Genomic DNA, 24,702 nt, shown 5'->3' on the forward strand with positions numbered 1-24,702 from the left:
AATAAAGATTCAAGTAGGTAGCCGTGTCGGTCTGACGCAGTCGAAATAAAAAAATTAAAAAATTGTCCAGTAGCACCTTAGAGACCAACTAAGTTTGTTCTGGGTAGAAGCTTTCGTGCGCATTCACACTTCTTCAGATACACAGAGTACAAAACGTAGTGAAAGGGGCTGTACAGAAACGGCACAGAGGAGCCCCCTGCATAATTTACAAAATCTACATTTTTGACAGGCAACAGGAATGAAGTCAGCTCTACACGCGTCCAGCTCCCACCCCTAGGGTGGTCTCCAGAGTTTTTAGCTGAGTTTTTAAGAGCGGCTGAGGGTTAGATTAGAAGAGAGATGGTAAAAAATAGAATCAGAAAGACTATCTCTCTCTCTCTCTCTCTCACTCACACACACACACACACACACACACACACAGAGGAGTGAAGCGGCCCCTGCCCCGGACGGCATACAAAACAAGCCCCAAGTCGGGGAAACAGATGTCTGGGAAGGGATCCGGCTCCACTTCGGAGTGGAAACTCCCCGGTCGCCCTTTCAGTGCCCACGAAATGCAATTCACAAAGAGTCGTGTCCCCCCACCAAAAAAAGGGCTTAGTGGAAATTATTTTCTCCCCCCGCCCCAGAGCAGTCCTTGCCTGCGCAGTCCAGGAGCAGCAGCAGGTGGGCAGCCGCCCCCAGGATCAGGGGGGGCCAGCGGAGGAGGACCCCCATCTCCCCCCAAACGAAGCTCCTTTTCCTCCTCTTACTCCAGCGACGTCCTTCTCCCTCCGACTCCGAGACCCGCTCTCTGCCCCGCCTGCGGAACCAGCAGCAGAGCGAGCCGGGATTGGCCGAGGGGAAAATATTCCGCCAATCAGAAATCTGAGCGCAGATGGCGGCACCGGTCGCCAGGCAGAACTCGAGGCGCAAGTTTGGGAGCGAGGCTGGAGAGGGAAAGAGAAAGTGATTGCAGCTCCTCGCTGGAAATCGGCGCCTCCCTCCCTCCCCCCCCCCCCGGCAGCTCTGCCTGTCCTGCCCTGCAGGGAGGGCGGGGGGGGGTTGCCAGGGGAGGACCCCAGGTTCAGTCCCCGCATCTCCAGGGGGGTCTGGGAATCCCCCCCTCTTTGAAACAGGGGAGAGGGGCTGTGAGATCCTGAGCGAGGTGGACTCGTGGCCCAAGGCAGTGCAGGGCAGCCTCCTGGGTCCTATTTCTAAAAAGCCCTCGGATGGCTTCAAAGATGGCTCCCTTCTTCCTCCGCTGTCAGACAGTAAATGCATTCGCATCCCACTCACTGGGTGTCCCTCCCGTCCTCCTTGCATGTTTCCTTACTGGGGCATCTGGGTGGCCACTGGGAGACCGCCATGCTGGACTCGATGGGCCCCTTTGGGGTAATCCAGCAGCCCAGCTATTCTCCTGCGTCCTCTATCTAGTGGCAGGGAGTTCCAGCGTTTAACTTTCTGCCTTGTAAAGAGATGCTCAGGTTTGCAACTAGAGCTGAACCTCAGGGTTGAGGTCAACACACACACACACACACACACACAGAGAGAGAGAGGGGGGGGGGAGAAATGACCACACAAAGAAGTGCTGCAGGTGCTGGGAGACTGACAAACAGGCCAGAGCCCACTAACGTGCCACAATTTCCTTTCTCTGTGCTTTTTAAAGGGGCATTTTATATCTCTACATATCTCTGCTTCCTTCTCTCATCCTACTGGCCCCAACATGAGTTTCTCTCCCCCTGCCTGGGACCCTCTTAAGTCTGCAGGCCCAGGGTGTTGGGGTCAGGGAGGCCCCCTTTGCACACTCAGCAAGACCCAGCGGCTGCCAAGCCTCTTCTGGAAGGCCCTGAGCCAAGGCTGGGTGCTTGGCCCAGAGAGTGCTTGGCCCACATCCCACTTCCAGAAGCCTGAACGTTTGGAACCTGAGCTAAGCATGGGACACACGCAGAAGCTGCTGCCTTTTCCAAGAAATCAGGAGGGAGACAAGTAGTGGCCGCTCCTTGCCCAGCTACAGGGAAGCTTTTGATTTAAGGGGGGGAGGGCTGTGAAGTCGGAAGGTAAAGGATTATTTGGGAGTTCTCTTTTTCCCAAGCTGCATGATCTCTATCATCCCTATTTCCCCTTGTCTGATGCCAAAATATTATTGTGAGTTTGGGGGGGGGGTTAGTCTGCAGGATGCCTGAGTCCCTTCTGATTCCTGGATCCAGCCAAGGTTGAAATCTAATGGAGGGATCCATTGTTGAACTATCTTGGTGAGATGATGGCCATAGATGTCTCCTAAGCACCCTCAGAAGTGCCTGGCGTGTGCAATTGGGGAAATCTCCAGGACCTGATGGACTGACCTCCAGATACTACAAAGCTTTGAAAGAATGGCTTATGCAACCGTTGAAGGAGGTCTGTAACGATATTTTGGAGGGGAAGAAGGCACCGGAATCGTGGAAAGAAGCTTATATCACACTTATACCAAAGACAGAGGCTGAGAAGAACCAGGTTAAGAACTACCGCCCTATATCATTACTTAATGTGGATTATAAAATTTTTGCAGACATTTTGGCAAAAAGATTGAAAAGAGTTTTGGTGGGGGAGATTCATAAAGACCAAGCGGGCTTTCTTCCAGGAAGACATTTGTCAGACAATGTGAGAAATATAATAGACATTATGGAGTTACTGGAAGTTAATATTAATACTAAGGCAGTATTAATATTTGTGGATGCGGAGAAAGCCTTTGACAATATTTCTTGGAGTTTTATGAAAAAGAATCTCCAAGGGATGGGGGTAGGCCAAGGTTTTGAAAATGGTATAAGTGCAATTTATTCCGAACAAAAAGCAAAACTGATTGTAAATAATGTGGTTACAGAAGAATTTGCTATTGAAAAAGGGACACGACAGGGATGCCCAATATCCCCACTACTTTTTATATCTGTCCTGGAGATTTTACTAAACATGATTAGAGAGGACCAGCTGGTTAAAGGAATTCAGGTCGGAGCTAAACAGTATAAATTGAGAGCATTTGCAGATGACTTGGTTTTAACTTTACAAGAGCCAGACACTAGTACGAAAAGAGTGTTAGAACTAATACAAGTATTTGGTCAAGTAGCAGGTTTTAAATTGAACAAACAGAAAACGAAAGTATTGGATAAAAACCTAACAGCTGCTGAAAGGGAGAAGTTTCAGAGTGAAACTGGTTTGACGGTAGCAAAGAAGGTGAAATACCTAGGGATTAATTTGACATCTAAGAATGTGAACCTATTTAAAGATAACTATGAGAAATGCTGGTCAGAAATTAAGAGAGATCTAGAAGTATGGTCAAATTTGAGACTTTCCTTGTTAGGCCGAATTGCTGTTATTAAGATGAATGTCCTGCCTAGAATGTTGTTTTTGTTTCAAACATTGCAGATTTTAGACAAAATGGATTGTTTCAAGAGGTGGCAAAAGATATATCTAGATTTGTCTGGCAGGGCAAAAAGCCCAGAATAAAATTTAAGATATTAACTGATGCAAAAGAAAGAGGGGGGTTTGCCCTGCCGGACTTAAAGCTGTATTATGAATCAGCGGCGTTTTGCTGGCTGAAAAGTTGGCTGCTTCTTGAAAACACAGACATTTTGGACTTGGAAGGGTTTAACAACAGATTCGGCTGGCATGCATATATATGGTATGACAAGGTAAAAATTCATCAAGGCTTTAAGAATCACATGGTTAGGAAAGCATTGTACAATGTTTGGATTCGATATAAAGATTTGTTGGAAAAAAAACCCCTAGGTGGCTGTCACCAATGGAAGCTAAGGAAGTGAAAAAACTTAATATGGAATCCAAATGGCCAAAGTACTGGGAAATTGTAGAACAGGAGGAGGGAAAAGTAAAACTGCAGAGCTATGAGAAATTGAAGTCAAAGGTAAGAGATTGGCTTCATTATTATCAGATAAATGAAGTTTTCAAACAGGACAGGAAAATTGGCTTCCAGGTGGAGAAGTCAAAACTAGAAACAGAGTTATTGGAACCCAATACTAAGAATTTGTCAAGAATGTACAGCTTGCTGTTGAAATGGAATACACAGGACGAGACGGTTAAATCAGCTGTGATTAAATGGGCACAAGACATTGGTCACAACATTATGTTTGCTGACTGGGAACAGTTATGGACCACCGGCATAAAGTTCACGGCATGTAATGCCTTGAGAGAGAACATCATGAAAATGATTTATAGGTGGTACATGACCCCAGTCAAGCTTGCAAAAATTTATCATATGCCCAGTAATAAATGCTGGAAATGTAAGGAAACTGAAGGTACTTTCTACCACCTTTGGTGGACGTGCCCAAGGATTAAGGTATTCTGGGAAATGATTTATAATGAAATGAAAAAGGTGCTTAAATGCACGTTCGTGAAGAAACCAGAAGCCTTTCTCCTGGGCATGGTAGGCCAATTGGTGTCAAGGAAAGATAGGACGTTTTTTATGTACGCTACAACAGCAGCAAGAGTACTGTTAGCAAAGTATTGGAAGACACAAGAACTACCCACACTGGAAGAATGGCAGACCAAGGTAATAGACTATATGGGACTGGCGGAGATGACCGGCAGAATCCGAGACCAAGGGAAAGAGACGGTGGAAGAAGATTGGAAGAAATTTAAAATCTATCTTAAGAACTGTTGTAAAATTAATGAATGCTAAAATGTTTTGGGTAATGTAAAATAGAATTGCAGCGGTTAACAATTGGATATGAGAAATAAGATCTAAAGAAAGTGTTATATTGAAATTAGGGGATGCTGAAAAGATTGATAACAGGGATGCAGAAAGGGGAGGTATGGGGAAGTCGCTGAAAGAAGGTTCAAGAAAAGAAAGGTTAAGAAAGTATACGTGTTTATATGTTTGTATGTCTATGTATTGTGTTGTATTGTTTTGTATTATGTGTGGAAAAACCAATAAAAAATTTATTAAAAAAAAAAATCAGAAGTGCCTGGCGTGCTCTGGTCCATGGGGTCACGAAGAGTCGGACACGACTAAACGACTAAACAACAACAACAAGCACCCTCACTAGTATAACCAAAGAAGTTGTTCTCACCCCCAAACTGCCTGGTAGTTAGAAAGTTGAAATATACTCAGAGTCGCAAAGTGATTTCATGCTCTTTATTCAGCTCATAGTGGTGAGGAGGAATGAATGAATGTCCCCTCAAAGTATCTGCTTTATATACATTATTTACACAATGGGCTGCACATGATTGGCTAATTCCGGAATTCTACTGTAAGCCAATCAGGTTGTGGATTCACTTCTATCTGGAGCATGATTGGGTGGTTCCTGCCAACCAATCATACTGCTGCATTGTTCTAGGACCAATCAGACTGCTGCATTCTAAATCCTATTGTTCTAGGACCAATCAGACTGCTGCCTTTTGGATCCTATTGAACTCAGTACATAACAAAAGTCAAAAAGTTTGGCCGTTGTGAGTGAGCTGAGCTGAGAAGAGGCTGCAGGTGGAGAAGCTGTTTCAGTGCCAGGCTTGATTTCTGTTGGATGCCAAGGCGGTGACTCTGGGAGAAGCAAGATCTCCTGCGGGGTGAATGCTGTGAGCCCCTCCATCGAAGACTCAGGTGGTCTATAGATGCAAATAAACCCCAAACCCTTTAGACACCGCCATCTCTTCCATCCCTCCTTCTAAAGAAACCCAACTCTCTCTGTAAATGCCTGGATCCCCTGAAAACATGCCCCTCTCGGAGATAACCATAGATAACCCATTCCCACCACCCTTCTGAGTAATACTCCTCCCCACCTTCTCACTATATAGAAGGATCTGGCAACTTCTGTTTCAGTGTATCTGAAGAAGTGTGCATGCACACGAAAGCTCATACCAAGAACTAACTTAGTTGGTCTTTAAGGTGCTACTGGAAGGAAAAAAATTTTTTTGTTTAGGATTTTCACTGTCACAGCTCATTTAGGGCCAAATCTCACCAGGGCCAAAAGACCCTCTGCCTGTTTGTGTGGTTCTGAGTTTAATTCAAAGTGCTAGTATTGTTTTAGAAAGTCCTTGGTGGTTTGAGGCGCCTTCTCCTCCCCTGCTCTCCTCTGTGGAGGCTTTTCTCCCTCTCCCTTCCTCTCTTCATGGAGGTGCAATGGGCGACAACAACTAACGGCTAGGAAGAAAATATTTCCTTCTTCACAGAATTTCTAAAAAGTTTTCAGGACTTTAGACATTGCCTGTAGCTCTGTTTTCCTGCTGGATAGCTTTGTTATGTGGCTTTAAACCACCTTTGAATCAAGTTAGGGAAATGGTAGCATGAAAATGAACAAATAATGAAAGCAGCTGCTTGAGGCAGCCCCTTCAGGAAGGAGGCAGCCATTTTGTCTCCATTTCTGCTTCACTGCCAGCCCTCCACAAAATGGCTTCCGTCCCCGACAAGCAGAAGCCAGGACTCCTGGGTCCCGTTTCTGGCAGGCAAAACACATCTTCCTCTCTAGCTGACTCTGCCTTCAAAAAATGAGTATTTCTATCCAGGTGGCATTCATGTTCTCCTCATAACGGCCCTGACAGGCCCAAGGTCCCTGAGGGAGCTTCATGGCTGTGTGGGGATTTGAACCCAGGACTCCCAGGCTACCATATCCCAGTGAAACCACAGCCCCACACTGGATCCTTGTAGGCTTCTCCACCTCTCAAGACTAGGCCTGCAGGGACATCTCTCCTGACATTATTTTTGTCCCCTTCTTGGTATTGTGTGGAAACAGAATATCGAGTCTAACAAATAGATGGCATAAAAGCGTCCTTGGTGTGGTTCTCTGTTCCGAGCTGGATTGCTTCCCCTTCTGCCTCCCTCAGCAACCTGTGAGTCAGGTTGGAAAGTCCCAGGGCAGTTCCCAGAACAAGGCCTTTTTATTTTAAATGTTTGTTTTCATTTTTACTTACAAGAATAGCTGAGGGTGCAGGAAACAGTCTTTGGCAAGTTACAGTAATGTAGATTTCATTTGCATGCCAAGCTAGCAAAGGAATCTCAAGTGACTGCATCTCAGGCTGCTTGACTGACATTTCTCACAGGAATTGAAGAACGGAGGCAGATTTCGCTGAGAAAGTAGTTGTCCTGCATTAACACTGGTGTTTGTTTATGTGTGTTTGTTTCCTGCCCTCTCTCTCTCTCTGCCACAAGACACCCTCCCCCATTTCTCCACAGTCCCTAGTTGTCTTTTCTCATTTCCCCCTTTTTGCAATCCTCCGCTGCCCCCTGCCGGCTGCTTTCTTCCCCAGCTGAAATGGAAAGCAGGTGATTTCTAGGAAATCCTTAAAGGAACCAGTTGAAGCAAGTCACAGGTTGCAAGAAAATGGTCAAGGTTCCCACATATGTCACAGCTTTGGAATCGGTGCAAATGGGTGTATGCCTACCTATGGTGTGGAAAAGCGGAAATATATAAAACTTTTACAAATCATGTAATTAGAAGAAAAAAAAACTATTTAGAGTATGGGAAAAGTATAAAAACCTATTAAAAAGAAAAACACCACTGTGGATATCCCCAGTGGAAGCTACGACCAGGAAAAGAATAAATATGGATAAGCAGTGGTTAACTTAAAGTGAAATTTTAGATCTTACAGGACAGGAGCCAAAACTGAGAAATCATGAGGAATTAAGAAATCGCATTAACAATTAGCTACAGGTACATCACATTAATGAATTGTTTAAGATAGATAGGAAAAATGGCTTTGCAGAACAGAAGTCCCAGTTTACCAAAGACCTGTTAGATACAAATATAAAAGAAGTATCAGATATGTACAAACTGCTGTTGGAGTGGGAAACGAAAGAGGAATTTGTGAAATTTAGTGGGCACAGGATGTGGGTCACAATATTGATCATGAATTATGGGGAAAGTTGTGGAAAACAATTACGGCAAGTTATTCACATGTGTTGGTTGTCCAAAATAATTAAGGAATATTGGGAAACTATATAAAATGAATTTAAAAAGATACACCTGAGAGTTTCCTTTTGGGGATGGTAACACCAGAGGTCCCCCCAAAACAAAATAGTTTATTATTATGCGCCACTGCCGCAGTTAGAACCTTCTTGGCACAAAGGTGGAGAACAAGGATAGAACCCACTCAGGAAGAATGGCAGTGTAAAATGTTTGAACTAGCTGGTCTGACGAACAGGATAAGAGAAAACAGGATTAGGAATGTAAGGAGGAATGGGTGTTTACTGAATATTTCAAGAACCAGTCTAGAGAAAGACATAGCTTAGCATGGCTCGTATAAATCCAGCAGTTAAAATAGATGAGAGTATTTAATAGATAGCAAATTGGATGATTAAAAAGATGTGGATTACGCAGAGTAGTAGAAAAGCAAAGGAACCAGGAAAAGTGTGGAGGGAAAGTCATATGGTATATGATGTTGTATTTGGTATGAAGTTGTAAGTGGGACGAGGGAAGGAGAGAGGGGTTAAATATGCTCTCTGTTCCTGTTTTTGAAAAAGCAAATCATTTTTTTAAAAAATTGATCCCCTCTCCACAGAGGCGTTTTCAAGGTGGGCACCCATCCCCACACCGATGGAGGAGCTGCTCAAATGTTAACATACGTCTCAGTCTACAACCTTCTAAGATTATACAATAAAATTATAATGGTACAGGAATAATAATTAGGAGTGTTTTGCAGTTCTCCATGTGTTTCCTAGATGTTCACACACAAATGATTTTGCAGTGCTCCACTATTGCCTTAAGTTGTGTTTTCCATGAAGTCCCATTGTACGTAGCATAACTCACACACCAAGGCCAGCCCAACACATTTTGACACATGAGGCCGGCCCCAAATGGCATCCCACTCCCCATCAGGGAAGAAGGGGTGAGGGAAGATTTACATCCAGGGCGGAGGGAGAAAGATTAGCTCATTTTAGATGGTATTGTTTTAACATTTTGGTGTTTGATGCCCTGAGCTCCTTGGGAGGAAGAGTGGGATAAAAATGTAAAACAAATTAAATATTTTGGGCATCTTCTTTTCATTTCAGTGGGAGAACTTCCTCCTGGGATTGTGGACTTGTGGGGGAACCCTGTCTTGGTCATCTCCCACCACACTCTGCCCCAGATCAGATATCTATATATTTCTTTTATTATATTCAGAACCCTCCTTTCTTCCATCCTGTAACCAAAGGCAACATCCAGATGGTCCCCAATCCAGGCACTGACCAGACTTCAGACCCTCTTGGCTTCAGCAACATGGCGGCCTCATGTAACTTAAGCCCACACCTGCGAAAACACAGATTCTGTCCCCATCTGGCTTTGGACTCTAGTTCTTCAGTCGCTTTGCACCAGGAGACCAATTATTGGCCCCTCCCTGCCAGAGTCTGTGAATATTCTCAGGAGATGCTGGTCTCTGGAACTCCTGTGATAAGAAGGAAAGAACCACTAAAGAAGAAGGGGGTGCACCCTTATTTATTTCAGTCAAATGGATATTACAAAATAGTAATTATAATTTTATTATTTATACCCCACCCACTTGGCTGGGTTTCCATTAAAAACAGAGTAAAACTTCAAACACTAAAAACTTCCCTAAACAGGGCTGCCTTCAGGAATAAAAATAATACAGTGGTACCTCTGGATGCGAACGAGATCGTTTCCGGAGCCCCATTCGCATCCTGAAGTGAACACAACCAGCATCTGCGCGGGTCGTGATTCTCCGCTTCCACGCATGAACGTGACATCATTTTGACCATTTGCGCATGCGGCGAAACCCAGAAGTAACACACTCTGTTACTTCCGGGTCGCTGCAGCCGCAACCCAAAAATACTCATCCCGAAGCTACTTTAACCTGAGGTATGACTGTAATAACAATAACACCCAGTGTCTTTAAAGCAAGGTGCAGCAAATCCATTGGGTTAGGCAAGAAGAGTCCTGGGGCCCCTGGAGGTCTAAGAGAGTTACTGCGTTGTTATTTCTACAAAAGAGTAATGCCAGCCTATGAGAAGGGAAGGAAGATTGCGAAAATCATATGGTGGGAACCTCAGAGAGGAAAAATATGTTCCTCAAGGGCCACAGTGGGAGAACTTCCTCCTGGGATTGCGGACTTTCGGGGGAACCCCGCCTTGGTCATCTCCCACCACCCCCTGCCCCAGATCAGATATCTATGCATCTCTTTTATTATAGTCCCAAGCCTCCTTTCTTCCGTCCTGGAACCAAGGACGGCATCCAGGTGGTTTCCTCCACCCCCAGGCCCTGACCAGACTTCACACCCTCTTGGCCTCATATAACTTAATCCCACCCCTGCAAAGCCACATATTATGTCCCCAACTCACTTTGGACTCTAGTTCTTCAGTCACTTTGCACCAGGAGACCAATTATTGGCCCCTCCCTGCCAGAGTCTGTGAATATTCTCTGGAACTTCAAAATCTCTGGAACTCCTGTGATAAGAAGGAAAGAACCACTAAAGAAGGAGGGGGGCACCTGTTTATTTCAGTCAAACGGATATTACAAAAGGAGTAATAATAATAATTATATATCCAGTGTTGTCAAAGCAAGGTGCAACAAATCCACTGGGTTAGGCAAGTAGCCTATGAGAAAGGAAAGAAGATGGCGGAAATCCTATTGGGGAAACTACAGAGAGGAAAAATATGTTCCTCAAGGGCCACAGGTGGAAAAGCAAGAATGAGTGAGATAAAAATTAGGCAAATTGAAGGCAACAAAGCTAGTTTACTTGGAGGAGTTCATGTGGCCCCACTCCCAGTGGGTCACCCTTGCTAGAAGGCTGTGGGGACCAGGCAACAAGTCTCATGAACTGGAGGCCTGCAGTCCAAAAGAAGGGGCTGCTTATTTCAGATCAAACTGTGGCCATGAAGCTCCTGACCTGCCGCTTCTCCTTGCTGGCTTCCTCCTTGGCTGTCAGCAGAATCTGAAGCAAGAATCCCTCTCATCTCCTGCAGGAAAGTCGCCTCTCTCTTCAGCCACTCTGTTCCTTCTCTCTTTCAGCTTCAACTCCTGAGCATCTAAGCATCCCTCCTCCCTGCCAACCATCCCTCCTTGCCAGCTTCTTCACTTCCTCACACAGTAGGTGGGTGGAAAACACTCAGCCAGGGCAGTTAGATTGCTTTTATACATTCCATGACATAGGATCCACTTAGCCAAAGGCACAGGCAGGCAGTAACAACTTAGCCTATTTCATGTTGTTGTTGTTGTTTAGTCATTTAGTCGTGTCCGACTCTTCGTGACCCCATGGACCAGAGCACGCCAGGCACTCCTGTCTTCCACTGCCTCCCGCAGTTTGGTCAGACTCATGTTTGTAGCTTCGAGAACACTGTCCAACCATCTTGTCCTCTGTCGTCCCCTTCTCCTTGTGCCCTCCATCTTTCCCAACATCAGGGTCTTTCCAGGGCGTCTTCTCTTCTCATGAGGTGGCCAAAGTATTGGAGCCTCAGCTTCACGATCTGTCCTTCCAGTGAGCACTCAGGGCTGATTTCCTTAAGAATGGATACATTTGATCTTCTTGCAGTCCATGAGACTCTCAAGAGTCTCCTCCAGCACCATAATTCAAAAGCATCAATTCTTCGGCGATCAGCCTTCTTGATGGTCCAGCTCTCACTTCCATACATCACTCCTGGGAAAACAATGGCTTTAACTATACGGACCTTAGTTGGCAAGGTGATGTCTCTGCTTTTTAAGACGCTGTCTAGGTTTGCCATCGCCTTTCTCCCAAGGAGCAGGCGTCTTTTAATTTCGTGACTGCTGTCATCATCTGCAGTGATCATGGAGCCCAAGAAAGTAAAATCTCTCACTGCCTCCATTTCTTCCCCTTCTGTTTGCCAGGAGGTGATGGGCCCAGTGGCCATGATCTTCGTTTTTTTGATGTTGAGCTTCAGACCATATTTTGCGCTCTCCTTTTTCACCCTCATTAAAAGGTTCTTTAATTCCTCCTCACTTTCTGCCATCAAGGTTGTGTCATCTGCATATCTGAGGTTGTTGATATTTCTTCCGGCAATCTTAATTCCGGCTAGGGATTCATCCAGCCCAGCCTTTCCCATGATGAATTCTGCATATAAGTTAAATAAGCAGGGAGACAATATGCAGCCTTGCCATACTCCTTTCCCAATTTTGAACCAATCAGTTGTTCCATATCCAGTTCTAACTGTAGCTTCTTGTCCCACATAGAGATTTCTCAGGAGACAGATGAGGTGATCAGGCACTCCCATTTCTTTAAGGACTTGCCATAGTTTGCTGTGGTTGACACAGTCAAAGGCTTTTGCATAGTCAATGAAGCAGAAGTAGATGTCTTTCTGGAACTTTCTAGCTTTCTCCATAATCCAGCGCATGTTTGCAATCTGGTCTCTGGTTCCTCTGCCCCTTCGAAATCCAGCTTGCACTTCTGGGAGTTCTCGGTCCACATACTGCTTGAACCTTCCTTGTAGAATTTTAAGCATAACCTTGCTAGCGTGTGAAATGAGTGCAATTGTGCGGTAGTTGGAGCATTCTTTGGCACTGCCCTTCTTTGGGATTGGGATGTAGACTGATCTTCAATCCTCCGGCCACTGCTGAGTTTTCCAAACTTGCTAGCATATTGAGTGTAGCACCTTAACAGCATCATTTTTAAAAATTTTAAATAGTTCTGCTGGAATACCATCACTTCCACTGGCCTTGTTATTTGCAGTGCTTTCTAAGGCCCATTTGACTTCACTCTCCAGGATGTCTGGCTCAAGGTCAGCAACCACACTACCTGGGGTGTACGAGCCATCCATATCTTTCTGGTATAATTCCTCTGTGTATTCTTGCCACCTCTTCTTGATGTCTTCTGCTTCTGTTAGGTCCTTACCACTTTTGTCCTTTATTATGGTAATCTTTGTACAAAATGTTCCTTTCATATCTCCAATTTTCTTGAACAGATCTCTGGTTCTTCCCATTCTGTTGTTTTCCTCTATTTCTTTGCATTGCTCGTTTAAGAAGGCCTTCTTATCTCTCCTTGCTATTTTTTGGAAATCTGCATTCAATTTCCTGTATCTTTCTCTATCTCCCTCACATTTTGCTTGCCTTCTCTCCCCCGCTATTTGTAAGGCCTCATTGGACAGCCACTTTGCTTTCTTGCATTTCCTTTTCATTGGGATGGTTTTCGTTGCTGCCTCCTGTATAATGTTGCGAGCCTCCATCCATAGGTCTTCAGGCACTCTGTCCACCAAATCTAAATCCTTAAACCTGTTCCTCACTTCCACTGTGTATTCATAAGGGATTTGATTCAGATTGTACCTTACCGGCCCAGTGGTTTTTCCTACTTTCTTCAGTTTAAGCTGGAATTTTGCTATAAGAAGCTGATGATCTGAGCCACAGTCAGCTCCAGGTCTTGTTTTTGCTGACTGTATAGAGCTTCTCCATCTTTGGCTGCAGAGAATATAATCAATCTGATTATGATGCTGCCCATCTGGTGTCCACGTGTAGAGTCGTCTCTTGTGTTGTTGGAAAAGCGTGTTTGTGATGACCAGCTTGTTCTCTTGACAGAACTCTAGTAGCCTTTGCCCTGCTTCGTTTTGATCTCCAAGGCCAAACTTGCCAGTTGTTCCTTTTATCTCTTGATTCCCTACTTTAGCTGTAATGGTTCTAAGGGGGTTGCTCGTGCGTAAGTTGCTGCCACTCCTGGCTAGGTTGCCTGGTTGAACCCTTTCCCTCTGGACAGCCTTGCACTCGTGGCTGTCTCAGTCGCTGGCAGAATCCATCAGTGGGTGTTTCTTGAACTTCTTCCAGCAAAGAAGTTCTTTGACGCCCAGTCGCCTCCTACTCTCCCTGCGCGGAAATCTTCTGTGCAGGGAGGGTGTGGGCAGCGGAGGACCCGTGCTCTCCTCGCTGGTCTCCGGTGAGGAGTCCAGGAGCCTTTTCTCCGATTCCCCCATCTGCCCCCCTTCTCCACTGGTGCTACGCTGATTTCCTTCCCCAGCGGATGGGCTGCCTCTCTCCCTACTGGGACCCTCTCCGGCATCCCTCTGGAGCCCTCTCTCCTCCTTTGGCTCCGATGGCAGTTCCCTGACATTAGCATTCCAATCCCCTATAATGTGAAGAACATCCTTCTTTGGTGTCACTTCTATAAGGCCTTGTAAGTCTTCATAAAATTTGTCAATTTCAGTTTCTTCAGCACCAGTAGTTGGTGCATAAACTTGGATTACTGTGATGTTAAAAGGTCTGCCTTGGATTCGTATCGAGATCATTCTATCATTTTTGGGATTGCATCCCAGTACAGATTTCGCCACTCTTTTGTTGACTATGAGGGCCACTCCATTTCTTTTACGGGTTTCTTGCCCACAGTAGTAGATATGATGGTCATCCGAACTGAATTCGCCCATTCCCGTCCATTTTAGTTCACTGATGCCCAGAATGTCAATATTTATTCTTGCCATCTCATTTTTGACCACATCCAACTTACCCAGGTTCATGGTTCTTACATTCCAGGTTCCTATGCAATACTTTTCTTTACAGCATTGGACTTTCCTTTCGCTTCCAGGCATATCTGCAGCTGAGCATCCTTTCGGCTTTGGCCCAGCCGCTTCATCAGCTCTGGATCTACTTGTACTTGTCCTCCGCTCCTCCCCAGTAGCATGTTGGATGCCTTCCAACCTGAGGGGCTCATCTTCCAGCGTCATAACTTTTATATGCCTATTGTCTTTGTCCATGGAGTTTTCTTGGCAGGGATACTGGAGTGGCTTGCCTGTTTCATGCATGTTCTCAAATGTTGCATTTCCTTCAATATGGATGGAAAGTGAGTGACACAAGATTGGGGAAAGGCTTGTGGTGGGATCCACAGCAACAAAAAACCAAGAGAAACCATCAAATCACTGCTCAATCTCCCCACCCCTTTTTAAAGCTTTTAGTTGTGTATATCCGGCACATTTCTCATGAATACAAACACATTTCTGAAAATCAGCTACAAAGCAAAATTAGCCAAAATCCATCAGAAAAACATGATTATCCTCAAATTCAAGTTACAGCTGGAGTCAGAATAGATGGGTGAGAGCCAGGATTAATGAGCATCATAAATAGCATTAAAGGACAGCAGGAGCTCTGAGCCTCTGTAATTCACAGCAAAACTGTGGAGAAATAAAGAGTGTTTCAAAATTAAGCCAACATCATGGTGTGGGGGCATCAGCATTACAGAGCTAGTGGGAACCCAAAGGCCGTCTAGTCTAGCCTCCCAAGGAAAGCCACCATCTCTCATCATGTCAAGTCAGACGTGAGATATGCCAGGAGCACCACCAAAATGGGATTGCAGAGCTAATGCCTGCAGAGGGCAGCTCAAGGACCTTTGGTGCAAGGGAGAGCAGCCAATGCAAGGCAGAAACCGAAAGCCATAGCAGCCCACAGATCAGGTTGCCTGACTGGGAGATTGGCAGGCAGAAATGTCGCTCAGAGGAAGACTCTTTCTTTCTCCCCACGATGTCCCTCAGCGTCCAGATGGGGAGACCTTTGGCATTTGTCCCTGTTGGCCCGGCCTGGGCCCCCTCCAGCCTTAGAAAGACCCGTCTCCCTCAGCATGCAGGACAAAACCCTGAGCCTCCACAGCTCTCTTCCTCAAGGCCAAGTGGCCAGGACTCCTGGGTCCCCTTTGGGAGGAGACTTGGCAGGAGCCAGAACTCCTGGGTCCCCTTTGGGAGGAGACTCGGCAAGAGCCAGGACTCCTGGGTCCTCTTTGGGAGGAGACTTGGCAGGAGCCAGGACTTCTGGGTCCTCTTCCTGGCAGGCAAAAGGCATCTTCCTCTCTAGCTGACTCTGCTTTCAAAAAATGAATATTTATATCCAGGTGGCATATAATTTTTTCAATATAAAATTATAAAAAGAAAAAACATCCACTTTATCACCAATACCATCTTTTTTGGACTTCCATCAACTCGTCTGATAATTCTCCGTCTTAATCACTTCTTTCACATTCCCTTCCCTAATTAATATTGCCTTATAATAATAACTTATCTTATTCTTTTATACAATATGTCTAATATTAATTCTTCACAGAACTTCCTGAAAGCTTACAAACGTTGTCTGATCATTACATATATTTTTCATATCATCTGTAAATTTTGTCCAGTCCTCAGTGAATTTCTGGTCTCGCCGGTTCCAGATCCTTCCTGTTAGTTTATCAAATTCTGCGTAGTCCATTAATTTCATCCTCCACTCTTCAATCGTAGGTAATTCTTCTTGTTTCCATTTTTGGGCCAATAATATTCTTGCTGCTGCTAATGCATACAAAAAGAGGAGGAGGTTTGATTTGATATCCCGCTTTATCACTACCCACAGGAGTCTCAAAGTGCTAACATTCTCCTTTCCCTTCCTCCCCCACAACAAACACTCTGTGAGGTGAGTGGGGCTGAGAGACTTCAGAGAAGTGTGACTAGCCCAAGGTCACCCAGAAGCTGCATGTGGAGGAGCGGAGACGCGAACCCGGTTCACCAGATTACGAGTCCACCACTCTTAACCACTACACCACACTGGCTCTCTACAGCTTCCATTCCTTCTTATTAATTTCATTTCCTGTTATTCCTAATAGAAATGCTTCTGATTTCTTTATAAATGAATATTTCAACATTTTTTTTAACTCATTAGATATCATTTCCCAGAAGCATTTCACTTTTTTACACTCCCACCACGTATGATAAAATGTTCCCTCTTTTTCTTTACATTTCCAACATTTATTACTTACTTTATACAATTTTGCTAATTTTACTGGTGTTACATACCATCTATATATCATGTTCATCACATTTTCTTTTATTGCAGTACAAGCAGTAAATTTCATTCCTTCATTCCACAATTTTGTCCAGTCTTTTAATTGTATATTATATCCAAAGTCTTTGGCCCAATGGAGCATAACCGACTTAACCTCCTCGTCCTTTGTATACCATTCCAGCAGCAATTTATACATTTTAGATAAAATTCTAAAATCACTATTCAATATTTCCTGTTGATATTTTGATTCTTTATCCGAAAAACCTCTTTTTGTAACCTCTTTTTTAAACATTTCATTAACCTGGAAGTAATGCAGCCAATCATTAACATATTCTTTTACTTCCTAATATGGTTTCAATTTCCATTTACCTCCTTCTTTCCTTGTTAAACTCCCATATGTTACCCACTTCCCCCTCATATTAATCTTCTTTACACTCATCACCTCCAAAGGAGGCAGCCAGTGTGGTTTTTTGGTTCCAATAGGTTTTTATACCTATCCCAGACTTCTATGAGAGATCTTCGAATGATGTGGTTTTCAAAACCTTTATGAACTCTTTTCTTATCATATCATAAATATTCATGCCAACTGAATCTGTTATCAAATCCTTCCAAATCTAACAGTTCCGTATTTTCTAATTTCATCCATTCTTTCAACCAACAGAGGCACAATGTTTCATAATATAATTTCAAGTCCGGCAGGGCGAAGCCTCCTCTTTCTTTCGCATCTGTTAGTAATTTAAATTGTATTCTTGGCTTCTTACCCTGCCATATATACCTTGAAATTATCCTTTGCCATTCTTTAAATATCGCTGCCCCTTTGATTATCGGAATTGTCTGAAATAAAAATAACATCTTCGGCAACATGCTCATCTTTATCATTGAGAATCTTCCCCAGAAAGATAACTTCATTCTCCCCCACACCTCTAGATCTCTCTTGATTATATTCCACATTGGTATATAATTGTCTTGAAATAGATCAATACTTTTGGGGGTTAACCAAATTCCTAAATATTTCACTTTCTTAACCACTTCTATACCTGTTTGTTGCTGCGTTCTTTCAGTTGATTCCTGATCCATATTTTTCGCAACTATTTTGGATTTTTTCTTATTTAATTTAAAGCCTGCAACTTGACCAAACTGTTCTATTTCTTCCAATACCTCTTTAACACTTCTTGTGGGATCTTCCACTGTTATAACCAAGTCATCGGCAAAAGCTTTTACCTTATACTCATTTCGACCAACTGTCACCCCCTTTACTCGCTCATTCCCTCTTATTGATCTTAGAAAGACTTCCAGAACCGATATGAATAACAACGGTGAAAGAGGACACCCTTGTCTTGTGCCTTTAGTAATTACAATATTTTCCGTTGTTACATTATTAACTATCAATTTTGCTCTTTGTTCAGTATATATAGCCTTTATACCGTTAAGGAAAGATTGTCCCATACCCATATATTCTAAATTTTTCAACATAAATTCCCACGATATATTATCAAAAGCCTTCTCTGCATCCACAAAGATTAACATTGCTTGTTTATCATTTCTGGCAGTCAGATATTCCATTATGTTAATTATATTTCTTATGTTATCTTTCATCTGCCTGCCAGGAAGAAAACCTGCTTGATCTTTATGTATTATTTCCTTTAGTAACTTTTTCATTCTATTAGCTAATATACTCGCAAACAATTTATAATCGTTATTTAACAATGAAATTGGCCTGTAATTTTTAACTTGAGTCAAATCTGAGTCTTGTTTTGGAATAAACGTCATATAAGCTTCTTTCCAAGTCTCTGGTATTTCCCCTTTTTAAAAAATATTATTTATCACCTCCTTCAACAGCACAAGTAGGGTGTATTTAATTTCTTTGTAATATCTTGCGGTGAATCCATCCGGTCCTGGTGTCTTTCCACTTTTCAGTTCTTTTATTGCATTTTAAATTTATTCAATCTCAATTGGTTCATTCAATTTGTCTGTTTTATCCGTCGGAATTTTCTGCACCTCTTTTTCTTTTAAAAATTCTTCTATTTTCTTAATATTGCTCTTCTCTTTTCTTTTATACAAATCTCTATAAAAATCCACAAACCCTTTTCTAATTCCTTTCAGATTATCTATTTCTTTGTCTTCTATCATAATTTTATTGATTGTATTATGTTCTTTCCTTTTTTAAATTTGCTAGGCCAACCATTTCCCTGACTTATTTGCAAACTCAAAATTCTTCTGTTTCATTCTTTTAATGTTCCACTCTACTTCTTTGTTTATTATCATCACAAATTGAGTTTGTAGAATTTTTATGTTTTGTTTCAATTTTGCATCATTGGGTCTAGTAGTCAAATTCTTCTCATTTTCCATTATCTGTTTTAAGAATTCTTTTTTCCCTTTTCCTCTAAATTTATTTTTAATCGCATTCTGTTGAATAAAGAAACCTCTCACCACCGCTTTACTAGCGTCCCAGACAGTACTCGTTTTTGTCTCTTTATTAACATTATTTACAAAGTAGTCTGTCAAATTATTTACAAAGTAGTCTGTCTGTCAAAGCCATTTTAGATCTGGTCCTAACCAATGTTGATGACCTGGTTAGTGGGGTAGAAGTGGAAGGATCATTAGGCGCGAGTGATCATGCTCTTCTGAAGTTTACTATACAACGGAAAGGAGCAGCCAAGCATACTAGGACTCAATTTCTTGACTTTAAGAAAGCCGACTTCATAAAACTTAGGGAAGTGCTGGGTGAGATCCCATGGACAGTAATACTAAAAGGAAAGGGAGTTCATGATGGCTGGGAGTTTGTTAAGAGGGAGATAGTAAAAGCACAACTTCAGGCAATACCAATGAGACGGAAACATGGAAGGTGCCTAAAGAAGCCAGGGTGGCTATCTAAAGAGCTTTTAACTGAGTTAAGATTAAAAAAGGATGTGTACAAAAAATGGAAAAGGGGGGAAACCACCAAAGAGGAATTCAAACAAATAGCCAGCACGTGTAGACACAAAGTCAGAAAAGCTAAAGCACAGAATGAACTCAGGCTTGCTAGAGAGGTTAAAAGCAACAAAAAAGGCTTTTATGGGTATGTTCGTAGCAAAAGGAAGAACAAAGAGACAGTGGGGTCACTCAGAGGAGAAGATGGTGAAATGCAAACAGGGGACACAGAAAGGGCTGAACTCCTCAATGCCTTCTTTGCCTCAATCTTCTCCGATAAATAAAACAATGCCCGACCTGAAGAATTTGGAGCAAATGATTCAGCAGAGGAAACACAGCCCAGAATAACTAAGGAGATAGTACAAGAATACTTGGCTAGTCTAGATGTATTCAAGTCTCCAGGGCCAGATGAACTGCATCCAAGAGTATTAAAAGAACTGGCAGATGTGATTTCAGAACCACTGGCAGTCATCTTTGAGAATTCCTGGAGAACAGGCGAAGTCCCGGCAGACTGGAGGAGGGCAAATGTTGTCCCTATTTTCAAAAAGGGGAAAAGAGAGGACCCAAATAATTACCGCCCAGTCAGTCTGACATCAATACCAGGGAAGATTCTGGAGCAGATCATTAAGCAAACAGTCTGTGAGCACCTAGAAAGGAATGCTGTGATCACCAATAGTCAGCATGGATTTCTGAAAAATAAGTCATGTCAGACTAACCTGATCTCGTTTTTTGACAGAATTACAAGCCTGGTAGATGAAGGGAACGCAGTGGATGTAGCCTACCTTGATTTCAGCAAGGCATTTGACAAGGTGCCCCATGATATTCTTGTAAAGAAGCTGGTAAAATGCGGTCTTGACTATGCTACCACTCAGTGGATTTGTAACTGGCTGAATGACCGAACCCAAAGGGTGCTCATCAATGGTTCCTCTTCATCCTGGAGAAGAGTGACTAGTGGAGTGCCACAGGGTTCTGTCTTGGGCCCGGTCTTATTCAACATCTTTATCAACGACTTGGATGATGGACTCAAGGGCATCCTGATCAAATTTGCAGATGACACCAAACTGGGAGGGGTGGCTAACACCCCAGAGGACAGGATCACACTTCAAAACGACCTTGACAGATTAGAGAACTGGGCCAAAACAAACAAGATGAATTTTAACAGGGAGAAATGTAAAGTATTGCACTTGGGCAAAAAAAATGAGAGGCACAAATACAAGTTGGGTGACACCTGGCTTGAGAGCACTACATGTGAAAAGGATCTAGGAGTCTTGGTTGACCACAAACTTGACATGAGCCAACAGTGTGACACGGCAGCTAAAAAAGCCAATGCAATTCTGGGCTGCATCAATAGGAGTATAGCATCTAGATCAAGGGAAGTAATAGTGCCACTGTATTCTGCTCTGGTCAGACCTCACCTGGAGTACTGTGTCCAGTTCTGGGCACCACAGTTCAAGAAGGACACTGACAAACTGGAACGTGTCCAGAGGAGGGCAACCAAAATGGTCAAAGGCCTGGAAACGATGCCTTATGAGGAACGGCTAAGGGAGCTGGGCATGTTTAGCCTGGAGAAGAGGAGGTTAAGGGGTGATATGATAGCCATGTTCAAATATATAAAAGGATGTCACATAGAGGAGGGAGAAAGGTTGTTTTCTGCTGCTCCAGAGAAGCGCACACGGAGCAATGGATCCAAACTACAAGAAAGAAGATTCCACCTAAACATTAGGAAGAACTTCCTGACAGTAAGAGCTGTTTGACAGTGGAATTTGCTGCCAAGGAGTGTGGTGGAGTCTCCTTCTTTGGAGGTCTTTAAGCAGAGGCTTGACAACCATATGTCAGGAGTGCTCTGATGGTGTTTCCTGCTTGGCAGGGGGTTGGACTCGATGGCCCTTGTGGTCTCTTCCAACTCTATGATTCTATGATTCTATGATTCTATGAAATATTTTTGAGCTCTTTCAATTATTTTCTGATCATCAAAGAGATTTTCATTTATTCTCCATCAGAAAGATTTTTCTTCAAATCCTTATAGTATACACTTTATTGCATTATGATCCGAAAGTACCTTTGGTTGTATTTCAATCTTTGAAATTCTTGATGTTAATTCATTGGAGATCCATATCTGATCGATTCTTGACATTGATTGGTTCGCTTCTGAATGGAAAGTAAATTGTTTTTCTAACGGGTGTCTTAGTCTCCATGTATCAATCAGATTGTAATTCTCAATCATAGAAAAAAAAGTTTTTGGTAACTTTCCTTCTTTAATCTTTCCTGTTGCTCTTAGTCTATCCATTTCCATTGAAACTACTCCATTCATATCCCCCATTATTATGATCTTTTGATCCATATAATCAAATAGTTTTTCCTCCAAGTTTTTATAAAAATCCGTTTTGTTGCCATTTGGTGCATATACCCCGACTATTATCAATTTTTCGCCTTGCCATTTGACTTGGACCGCTATAATTCTACCCTCTTCATCTTTGAAAATTTGTTGAGCTTCCAATTTATTTTTTATATATAGTACCACCCCTCTCTTTTTGCTTTTGTCAGATGAGATAAATTCATTTCCTAATTTTTTATTAATTAAAAATTTTCTGTGTCGTCTTGCCACATGTGTCTCTTGTAAACAAATAATATCTAAGTTCTTTTTCTTTAAATATTGTTCAATTTTATTACTTTTTTAAATCATTCGTCCCATTAATATTCCATGTCCATAATTTCAGCGCCATGATGTGTTAGGATATTTCCGTTCCACCTTAAAAGGGAGCAGGCTTTGTGAGTCACAGAGTCTGCGTATTTCCTGTTCACAGGAAGTTTATGTTTTCTATTGCTTTCGTTTCTCTCTCTGTGCCTGAACACGCAAGCAGGCAGTCATGTTTTTTCCTTTGTTCTGACCCACGCTGAATAAACTTCTAAATAATGCTCTCCTGCGTGCATCTTTTGCTGTGCGAATTCTGCTGATAGAGTGTGCATCAGCTCTGGAATGTGGCAAGCTATTTTCTGGAGCTCGTGTCACTCATTGCTGATACTGTATCTACGGGAGATCGATGGATCGTCCGGAGGCGACGTGGGGGCCATGATGGGCTTTATCTCTCTGGCAGTATCCCAACAACAGGTTATGGGCCCAGATTCGCAGCACTTACAGGAGAGTAAGACTGCGACAGACTGCTGAGGTATGTGTGGGAAAAGCGAAAGCAAAGGCTTTTCGTTGCCGCGGCAGAGTCTCTTTGATTTCCAGCTGGCCTTGTAGGGCAGCAGCTGAAGAAGGTGCAAAAAGGACTTTCTTGTGCGTGTTTCTTGTGGCTGATTAGCTGCTCTCCCTGTGCAAAGGTCAGAGGGGGCAGGGCTTCTGTTGAAGTAGGTGATTAGCTGTGGGAGGAGCTTATCAGAGCTTGTAGGGCAGCAGCTGAAGAAGGTGCAAAAAGGGCTTTCTTGTGCGTGTTTCTTGTGGCTGATTAGCTGCTCTCCCTGTGCAAAGGTCAGAGGGGGCAGGGCTTCTGTTGAAGTAGGTGATTAGCTGTGGGAGGAGCTTATCAGAGCTTGTAGGGCAGCGGCGCGCGCCTAGTGGCGCGCACAGTTTGATCCATCTTTTAGATTTAGGGGAGCTAGTCTTAAACGTTTGTTGGGGGAGACCTAGGTTTTTTTGGGGGGGATTTATTTGTCCTGTCTTCATGCTTTTTATGATGGAGGACCGCTGTAGTCAGCCCCAACGACACGTTCTCAAGATGGAGGGTGAGGGAACAGCTGCAGTCGCCTGTGGTTCCTGCGCAATGTTTGCCATCTTGCCAAAGGTTGCAGGCAGCTTTACCTGCAGCAATTGCATGTTGATTGCCCTCTTAAAAGACAAAGTCCAGCAACTGGAGGAACGTGTAGCTACGCTCCAAAGAATTAGAGAGCTGGAGCTCTTCTTGGAAGCAACAGAGCACACCGTCTCCACCAAGGAGGAGACAGGGGACTCCCCTGAGAAGGAGGCTAGTTCACCAACACAGGAGCCAGATATATGGAGAAACGTGACTCAAAGAAGTAGGAGGCCTAGGGTTCGCTCTGTTTAGAAATACACAGTCGCTTTGAGGTCCTCTCCCCTAGCATGGAAGACGAAGAGCAGACTCCATTTGAGGATCTCTCCCTCATTACAGTCGATCAGGTATATGAAGACGAGCAGCAAAGTCAGCCCTCAGGGAATGTGCAGGCGACCTTGGAACGGACAGCTCACGGAAGAACCCCGACCAGACCTAAGAGGAGGCGTGTAGTGGTGATTGGGGATTCCCTACTGAGGGGAACAGAAGCAGTGATCTGTGGGCCTGACAAGATGTCTCGGGAAGTGTGCTGTCTCCCCGGGGCTAAGATCCAAGATGTAACTGAACGACTGCAAGGAATCATAAAACCCACTGACAAATACCCCTTCCTCTTGGTTCATGTGGGAACCAATGACACTGCAAGCAATAGCCTCCAGAAGATCAAAAGAGATTACGAGGCTCTGGGCAGGAAATTTAAGCAATTAAATGCACAAATTGTCATCTCATCTGTCCTCCCAGTTGAACGACGTGGCCCAGGGAGAGAGGGAAAAATAGTGGAAGTGAACAACTGGCTTCGCAAATGGTGTAAACAGGAACGGTTTGGATTCTTAGATCACGGAATGCAGTTTCTTGAAGATGGACTTCTGGCAAGCGATGGGCTGCACCTCACAACGGTTGGGAGGAATGTTTTTGCAAAAAATCTCAGAAACCTCATCAGGAGGGCTTTAAACTGACTAATGTGGGGGAGGGAGACAGTGCTGCTGAAGGTAGGAGTCTATCAATTGATGAAGATGATCATCCAAATGTCATAGACCGAATGGAGCAAACAGCACGCAGACCTAGTGGTGGGAGGAAAAAATCCTTAAATAAGAGACACGGGGGAATGATTAATGCACTTCAATGTCTGTACACTAATGCACAAAGCATGGGAAATAAACAAGATGAGCTTGAGCTCTTGGTACAGCAAACTAAATATGACATAATAGGAATCACTGAAACCTGGTGGGATAAGTCCCACGATTGGAAGGTAATAATGGAGGGATACAATCTATTTCAGAGAAACAGACCAGACAAGAAAGGAGGAGGAGTGGCGTTATATGTCAGGGATGTGTATACCTGTGAAGAGATCCAAGATTTAGAACCTCAAAGCCAAAGTGAGAGCA

At 43.6% G+C, this 24,702-nt stretch overlaps 3 protein-coding genes and 1 long non-coding RNA gene across 9 annotated transcripts in view; 1 reads left to right on the forward strand and 3 right to left on the reverse strand.

Moving 5' to 3' along the window:
• Positions 1-6,325, reverse strand: part of LOC310756964 (major histocompatibility complex class I-related gene protein-like) — a 31,291-nt gene extending 24,966 nt beyond the window's left edge. For 2 of the 3 annotated variants that reach the window (XM_083601969.1, XM_083601968.1), the window contains exons 1-2: positions 1,313-1,361; positions 639-926 (exon numbers count right to left, since the gene is read on the reverse strand). In XM_083601969.1, the coding sequence (XP_083458095.1) occupies positions 639-926; positions 1,313-1,346 (322 nt within the window). In that variant the 5' untranslated portion in view covers positions 1,347-1,361. Of the gene's footprint in view, positions 1-638; positions 963-1,312; positions 1,362-5,855 lie in introns of those variants that run through there. The other variant, XM_083601970.1, reaches the window with a different exon arrangement.
• Positions 1-24,702, forward strand: part of LOC310757345 — a 97,113-nt gene that overhangs the window by 25,598 nt on the left and 46,813 nt on the right. The gene's annotated exons all lie outside the window — the stretch shown is intronic.
• LOC310756986 (class I histocompatibility antigen, F10 alpha chain-like) overlaps positions 1-24,702 on the reverse strand; it is a 151,731-nt gene that overhangs the window by 19,873 nt on the left and 107,156 nt on the right. For 2 of the 4 annotated variants that reach the window (XM_083602023.1, XM_083602028.1), the window contains exon 8: positions 14,735-14,969. The exons of the other annotated variants lie outside the window; for them this stretch is intronic. In XM_083602023.1, coding sequence (XP_083458149.1) covers positions 14,945-14,969 — 25 coding nt within the window. In that variant the 3' untranslated portion in view covers positions 14,735-14,944. Of the gene's footprint in view, positions 1-14,734; positions 14,970-24,702 lie in introns of those variants that run through there. 4 annotated transcript variants of the gene reach the window in all.
• Positions 10,370-24,702, reverse strand: part of LOC310757054 (class I histocompatibility antigen, F10 alpha chain-like) — an 85,050-nt gene continuing 70,717 nt past the window's right edge. Inside the window, exon 9 of the transcript XR_014545029.1 lies at positions 10,370-10,486. The gene's annotated coding sequence lies outside the window, so the exon portion shown is untranslated. The remainder of the gene's footprint in view (positions 10,487-24,702) is intronic.

This window comes from Podarcis filfolensis (assembly GCF_964270895.1).
Source record: "Podarcis filfolensis genome assembly, chromosome: 2".
In the NCBI taxonomy this organism is placed as follows: Eukaryota; Metazoa; Chordata; class Lepidosauria; order Squamata; family Lacertidae; genus Podarcis; species Podarcis filfolensis.